At 34.4% G+C, this 7,771-nt stretch overlaps 1 protein-coding gene across 5 annotated transcripts; it reads right to left on the minus strand.

Moving 5' to 3' along the window:
- Positions 1-2,084: 2,084 nt before the first annotated feature.
- Positions 2,085-7,278, minus strand: LOC107867951. 5 transcript variants are annotated; one of them, XM_016714458.2, is made up of 7 exons: positions 6,889-7,040; positions 6,744-6,787; positions 5,183-5,265; positions 4,932-5,054; positions 4,027-4,812; positions 3,104-3,317; positions 2,085-2,976 (listed from the first exon to the last, which is right to left on the minus strand). In XM_016714458.2, exons 1-7 carry the CDS (start codon positions 6,909-6,911, stop codon positions 2,447-2,449), a joined length of 1,803 nt encoding a protein of 600 aa, XP_016569944.1. In that variant the 5' UTR covers positions 6,912-7,040; the 3' UTR covers positions 2,085-2,446. The 5 variants fall into 5 exon arrangements, with proteins under 5 accessions (XP_016569944.1, XP_016569943.1, XP_047267961.1 ...); XM_016714457.2 differs by having other exon boundaries at positions 6,744-7,278; XM_047412005.1 differs by lacking the exon at positions 6,889-7,040 and having other exon boundaries at positions 4,976-5,054.
- Positions 7,279-7,771: the final 493 nt, after the last annotated feature.

A 7,771-nucleotide genomic window follows, 5' to 3' on the forward strand; every position in this document is an offset into this window, starting at 1 on the left:
CAAATTTTGACGCTCAAAATATCTATAATATTGGGTTCATGCTGACACGGGTTATGCACCTCTAGTATATATATATATATATATACTAGTTACTAATAACTCATGCAAACCACGGGCCCAACAAATATTTTTTTTAATTTTGTTTTAATTATTGTGATTTGTAATATTTTTTAAAAATAAATAATAGATTTTTTTTTTAGATATTTTAAGTTGTTAACTATTGTAATTTATAGTACTTTTTATGTAATTTTTAAATGCTTAGATGACCATAATAATTAATTATGGGTGATATAGTAAAGTTACGATTGAAGCAACAACGCAGGCATGTCTTAATGACTCACAACAACTAATTAGAAGTGATACAGCAAAATTACTATAAAAATACTTGCAAAAAAATTTAAATGGTTAGGAGTGACATAGTAAAATTACGATTGAAACAGCAAAGTAGACATGTCTAATTACAAGTGATGTAACAAAATTACTATAGAACAATACTTGGGTGAAGCAACTAGGGCTAGGCATTCCGTTTTTTTTTTCGGTTTGATAGTTTAATATCGATTCGATTTTTTGATTTTTGGATTGACAAAAATGACAATCGTAACCAACCAAAATAAATTTGGTTCGGTTCAGTTTCTACTAATTTGGTTTGCTTATTTCGAATTTTTATTTCGATTTTGAAGATTAAAGTAGTGAACCTCTCTTTGTTATGACTGGACATTTAAAATTAATGATTTAAAAAAATAAATTGCAAACCTATTTTTTATTGTCAGATATAAATAACTCAACATAGATGAAACTAAATGATATAACTATAAGTTTAACATAATATATAACTTCATTATGCATAAGTTTGCATAAACAGTCAAAACTCGGAAGAGTGATCGCTGCCGGAAAGACCACAGTCGGCACTATAAACTGCAACCCACAGTGGTCGTCGGCTCGGATGTCGTTGTACAGACGATGATCTCGTCGGCTATTGGACTGATGTATGTTGTTAGCTGTATACGACGTGCTATTACTTATTAGTTGTTAGGGTTGCTATTATATATTTATATTATATTATTATATTAAAATATATTATATATATAATAATATATATATTATTAATTACTTATAGAATTTTGGTTAAGCGATTTATCTGAATTATTTTTTTGAAAAATCAAAAACCAAACCATTTAACTAAATTTCAAAAATTAAAAATCGAAATCGATCCGAAAAATCGAAAAATCAAATAGAAATTAAAATTTCGATTTGAATTTTCAATTTTTTCGATTTAAACCAAAATATGCCCAGCCCTAGAAACAGCTAAAGCAGACATTAAATAAATATCTATTTTATTTTTTTATTAAATATTATTAATTTTTTAATACATAAATAACTTATTATAATTAATTAAAGATGACATAATAAAATCACAAAAAAAAAAGCAAGATCATAAATATTTATTTTACGAAGCAAGCAGCTGATGAAGCAAGAAGAAAAGCAAGCAAGCGGCTGATGAAGCAAGAGGAAAAGCAAGCATGTTGACGGAGGAAGCAGCTGATGGAAGTATAGAGGAGAAGCAAGCATGTTGACAGCTCTCCTCCTGCCTTTTGCCTCTTATAGATAAGAGATATATCAAAATATATATATATATATATGCCTTTTGCCTCTTATAGATAAGAGATATATCAAAATATATATATATATATATATATATATATATATATATATTAGCTAATGTACTCTCAAGAAAACTCTTTTTAACTTTCTTCGTCGGGCATCCATATCCTTAGTCCATTATGAAATTAACTCAAGAAACACATCACATGTAATGAAAAACAGTTCGAATTGGCAAATCTGAAACCCTCAACCCTGCACACAATTTTATCTGCTTCTTGAATACACCTTCGTCACATTAGACCTAAAAGGTCCTCCATGTTTACCCCTGCATCTGACCAACTTGCCACTTTCCTAAACTGAATCAGAAATCAGGAATTTAAACAGAGGACTGGACCAACTTGCCACATTCCTAAACTGAATAAGAAATCAGGAATTTAAACAGAGGACTGAAAGTAATTGTAGCAGAAATCAAGATAACGAAATTAGCAAAAAAGAAAAAACATTTCATAATTTTAATTGCAGAAGAGATGATTAGAGAGTACAAGGTTTAACTGGCAGACGGTAAAACTAATCCTCTATCAGAGAACTATGAGGCAGACGGTAAAACTAATCCTCTATCAGAGAACTATGTACCAGCGATGCTTAACTGGCAGGCTGTAAATCTAACTGGTTACACCACGCATTAAAACGACTCATCAAAGCTCTTACATTTATACAGGGAACACTATTTGACCTTCTCTCGCCCTAAACCTTTCACTAAAGCATTTACACATTGAATTAACTAGGTTACAACTAAGAGCAGGCAACCATTCAGCAATACTGAACTGCCAAATAAAAAAGGGTATCACCTAGACATAACCAAGCTGGTTAATGGGGAAACTACTGAAGTGAACACCGAGTCACTAATGTATTTGCAATTGTCATGATCAACTTTCACAGAGGGGAAAACAAATTTCTTGCTACTCCCCATTACCAAATTTCTACTATATTGACTTTTACTGACACCAGACTGAACCTTATGGAAAGGACTTCTGCAATGTCGTCTTTTGCCAGATGACTTCCACCGCAACTGAGAAAGTAAATTATCCTTTGAAAGATCTCTGGCCACTGTTTGTTCTTCTATCATGTTCTCTTGGCCATCCACCAGAGAGTTGTCTGAAATATTTTTACAAGGAACAGAGAGTTCTTTGCCATCAAAAATGTAAGTTTGCTCCTGTTCATTATGACACGAGTCATCTATCACCTGATTAACCTTAACAGCTATCAACGCTGATACAAGCTCAGGCATTTCCTTCAAATTCCTCCAGCCATCTCCTAACCATTCCTGCGAATGACGCAAATCACCTCGACCAAAGATCATCTCTCGTTTTTCTCCTGTAACAGAAATATCAATGTCATATGTAGACTTATGCATAAAAAACGAGGGAACAATTTCAGCAAAAGTAATCTGTAAGAGCCAACCCAAACCAACACAAAATTCCAAGGAAATGAAAAATATTACCTAGCAGATAGACACGTAATTTATCTTCAGATTCCTTTTCTACTACAATGCCTTCCCACCATCCATCGTGCCACCATGCGTCCACAATACATCCAATATTAACTGCCCATGCTTTGCCTGTGTTGGATATTGGGGAAGGGCGAAGTGTACTTCTCCCAGAAATCCTTGCACCAAATGCATCAGCTGCAGCTAATTTAGAGGTCAAAAGCCACTCCTACAAGGAAAATGTAATGACATTTATTTATGATGAACAAGAAAAACTAATTGCAAGTAGCTTTTTGGACTTGAAAGGAAATAACAAAAACAGGGATCATTAAATGGGTGACAAGGAATGGAAAGAAAATCCAGCAAAACTCAGAAAAAGTCTAACAGCTGACTACTAATTGAAAGACTTGAAGAGGAAATGAAAAGGCATATACAAGAACTACAGATAAGCATTCCCTCCCCACTGACTTTGATCTGACTTGCCCCCCACAGCGTCTTTTGAGAGAAGAGGGTCTTCATTTACTCTTCTGTTACTTTCCCTAATTCTGGAAAAAATGTTGGAACATATTTTTAAATTCTGAAGTGTAATGACCCTGGTGCTCCATGCTTCTTTACAGATTTGACCTGAATTGTCCTTTTAAGTTATCTAGAAAGTTTAAAGTAGTGACGAACAAAAGATTTCTTCTCATCGTTTTCTTTCACTTTTTTTCTAAAAAAGGTAAGAAGTCAAAATTTTCTGCTAACCCTCTGGTTCATCAATTAGGAAACACGCACCCAAAGATTTCTGTTCCTTTTCTGTTCTTTTTTAGCAAGGTAGTACAGTACGTCAAAAAATTATGTTATCTTCGGTTCATCAATTAAGAAAACAAAACCCAACCCCCACACACCCACCACCCTTCAACTTTAAAATAAAAAGCACTCCCAAACATAAGGCTCACCTCTAGATTTTTAGCTTCATCATCTGCATCCTTAATATCCTGATACTGAACTTTCACCTTGTTCTTGTGCTTCTTGATGATCATTGCTCTTAACCAATAACCCCTGATACCACTATCTTGAGACAGGATTTCAACATGAGCCCCAATTGTAAAACACCGAGAATGCTCAAGTATATCTTTCGCAGGTAAACACACACCTGACGAACCTTCTTTTGGACTGATGTTGACATCTTTAAGGCCACATTCAACAACTTCTTTCCTCTGAGTAGACAGCTTGTACATGTCACCTGCTTTAGTTAAACGAAGCCTCTTCTTTGGCCTACTTCCGACTGAATCAATATCATTTACTACCCCCTTCAAACCATCACAAGCGGGCTGAACTCTTGCAGGAGACTGAAAGAACAGGTACTTTATTATGTCTTGATCCCAATAACCCTTAATTCGGGTGATGTTGATAGGCTGGAGGTCATCATTATCAAACTGCCATCGGCATATAAATGGCTGCACTTGAGGTAGCGTAACCTCACTCGAAAATTTCTCATAATGCTCGGGACCGAGAACAGAAGCTAATCCATCTATGCATTCGATACTGAGAGTTTGAAGACAAAGAGAAAAGAAAATCTCTCTGTCATTATAATTATGAGGCAAAACAATACCAACTTCATCAATTTTGTGAAACCATCGTACCACAACCATCTTGTTGCCTCTGGAGTCCTCGTATATATCATCCAAATAAGCAACAAGCTTCTTATCTTCTTCAGCTAACACATAGACAAACTCATGGACCTGCAAAGTTAGACAACAAAGCATGGATGAGCATATAAGATTCTTGCCACGGAAAAAAGCTATAAACTGTAAACTATTATTCAATGTTCAAATTAGGACGAAGAGTGGAGCACACTTACAGAAACAACAACACCATTTCTGTTAAAGGATTGGTAATGCTTACGCTTTTTCCTACAAGTCCAGGGAGGACCAAGCCACATAAATTCAGTTGCATCATTTCCTTGCAACTGCATCTGAACATTCTACAAGAGAATATGACAGAGCAGAAAAAATATAAGAGTAGTGATTTATATTAACAAACTTTATGGAATTACACTAAGCAAATATAAATAATAGCAAATTGATACATCAAATTTATGGGCAAACCAACCTTCAATACACCTGAATTATCATCACAAGTGTTTTTACTGTCAGAATATACAGCAATAGGCCTGTCCAGCTTATCATCAGAAACTGTAATAGAAAGTGTGGAAAAGGATCAGAACTACATCACAAAACATGAAGCCAACTCACTGATCATGAAAAGCCATGTCCATAAATTAACAGATAAACAAACAATAAGAATGTAAGCACACAAGAGGAAGAGAAGCAACAAGCTTGTCTTTTATACCATCAGAACATCTCGAGCATTGTAGGGATTCTACAAACCAGACGACGACAACATTCAAATGTAAGCAGCAGTATTAAACATCAGAGAACACTATAGATGTTAACCTAGATCAGGGGAAAAGAGATGAAAATCCTCAAAGCAGCTCTTAGAGATGGACTTATGATTCCTCGGTGCAGGTCATCTTTAGATCCCAGAATGCTCCTCTGACATAGAATAGAGAGCACTTGGATATGAAAGAATGGGAAAAGGACATAAGAAAACAGACACAAATTTAACAACATAATGTGAAATTAAACAGATTTACAATAGGTACATGCCAAAGCAGTCTAAGAATGAAACTATATGAAAATAACAGCTGCTAAGACTTTATCCAACACAGAGAGATTGATTAGAAAGAGAACCTTCAGATTGTAGAAAATTAAAATGCTGTATTATGTAACACCCTCGTTAGGAAAGCTTAGTCAATCATAAACCATAAGCAGAAAACTTTTCATTCGCTATAGCCCACAAAATTTGACTGTAAAATAGTATATGTCGCATCTGCACTATCCAAGAAAAAAATACAGAAACAAGCATTAGCAGAAAGAATCGGGGAGGCTCCCATCCAACATGTTTTCTTTTTTACGTTTGCAAGCCGACTGCTGAACGAAGAAAGACAGACAAGGACCTCTTGTTTCTCTCGTACATCTGAATTTCAAAACTGAAGAGCACTTTTGCTCTTATCTATTAAATATAGCTCACCTAAAACCTTAAATATTCATTCAAGCTTGTCCAAGCTTATTCTAAAACAAGCTCAAACAAGAATAAATCTGCAAATTAATTAAATCTGAGAATAATTATAGAAAGCCACCATTAATAATTTTCCATCATCCATTATGAACTTATAACTGTAACAGAAAATAAATTAAATTGGAGAAGACAGTATTTGTTTTAGCAGAAAAATTTTACAGAACTCTTGGCCTTCAAAACCAATCACCAAATCAATTTTAATACCCAGAAAACCCAAAAACAAGAACTCCTAGTCGTTCATCCAAATTATTGAGCCGCAAAACAACCCAAATTAAAGGGGGAATTTTCCCAATAATACCAAAAGCTTTTCCTTCTCTACTATGCTATTCCAGTAATTTCTATAATTCCAAGAAACATAATTAACCTCACACTCATAACAGAAATTAATAATATTAAAGGGAAAATTTTAATTATTAAATACGAAACACCGTAATCTTGCCAACAAACCCCTATCTATCTATGAAATCTATGAAGGGCAGAAACACAGATCTGAATCCAGATAAGCAAAAGAGCTGAATAAAAGGAGAGGTACCTGGAAGAATGGAATTAAGCCAATTAATGACTTGAGTTCTAGACCTGAGTTTCAAAAGAGAGGAAGAATTGGAAAGAGATAACAAAGACAAGTCTTTAATTGCGTAGTGATAAGACATATGCCTTAATTTTTTCTCTTTTCCTACCACAGCCAGATCTGATGTTCCATCCTTCCCTTTGAGGTAATAGTGAACTTCTCTTCTTCCTTTATTATCCATCGACACACAAACCTCCTCCCACTTCACATAGTACGACGACGACGCCATACCCAATATTTCGTATACTACCTTTTTTTCTATCTTTCGGAAGATAACTATTTATAGTCAGGGACGCCCTAGGGCTTCGCGATTAGAATTTGGTGCTTGTTGAATCAACGGTTGCGATTAGATCTACAACGGAGGAAACAAGTAGGAAATTCCGATGTGTTATTTTTGTAAATGCCCCTGCTAAACTCTGGATTTACCAAGTGAACCGTGGAAGAGTCAGAATGCCGCGCCGGTTTTGGAATTTTAACAGGAGACAGACACCCCCTCTTCCGCGCAGCATTGAAATTTCCCTTTTCTTTATTATTAACACAAATTGACCAAAATAAAAAATTTATAAAAGTCATTATAAAAGTCATTTGTTGTTATAAAATAATAAAGAATAAAAAAAAAAGTAAAGAGAATAGAGAGAATGATTCTTAATTTTTTTTTGAAGGATGATTTACAATGAGGAAGTCTTTCTATTTATAAGGGATTTGCCCCTAATTTCACACTAAAAGATAAATATATCAAATCCTGATAGACATCAAATAGATTTTGATAGTCATTCACTATAATTGATATATATCATAACATTTCCTCTTGAATATCTAACAATATGCATATAGGTTGTTTCATTAAAAACCTTACAAGAAAAATCCAGTAGAACAAAACCTCGTAAGAGAAAAAGAGTACAGCGCGTATTAGCTCCCCTGAATAAAAACTTTCATGAACCTTTGTATTCTGATCTTGTGCACCATCTTCTTGAAAATTGCAGTTGGAAGAA

The sequence above is a fragment of the Capsicum annuum genome, chromosome 4 (assembly GCF_002878395.1).
Source record: "Capsicum annuum cultivar UCD-10X-F1 chromosome 4, UCD10Xv1.1, whole genome shotgun sequence".
Classification (NCBI taxonomy): domain Eukaryota; kingdom Viridiplantae; phylum Streptophyta; class Magnoliopsida; order Solanales; family Solanaceae; genus Capsicum; species Capsicum annuum.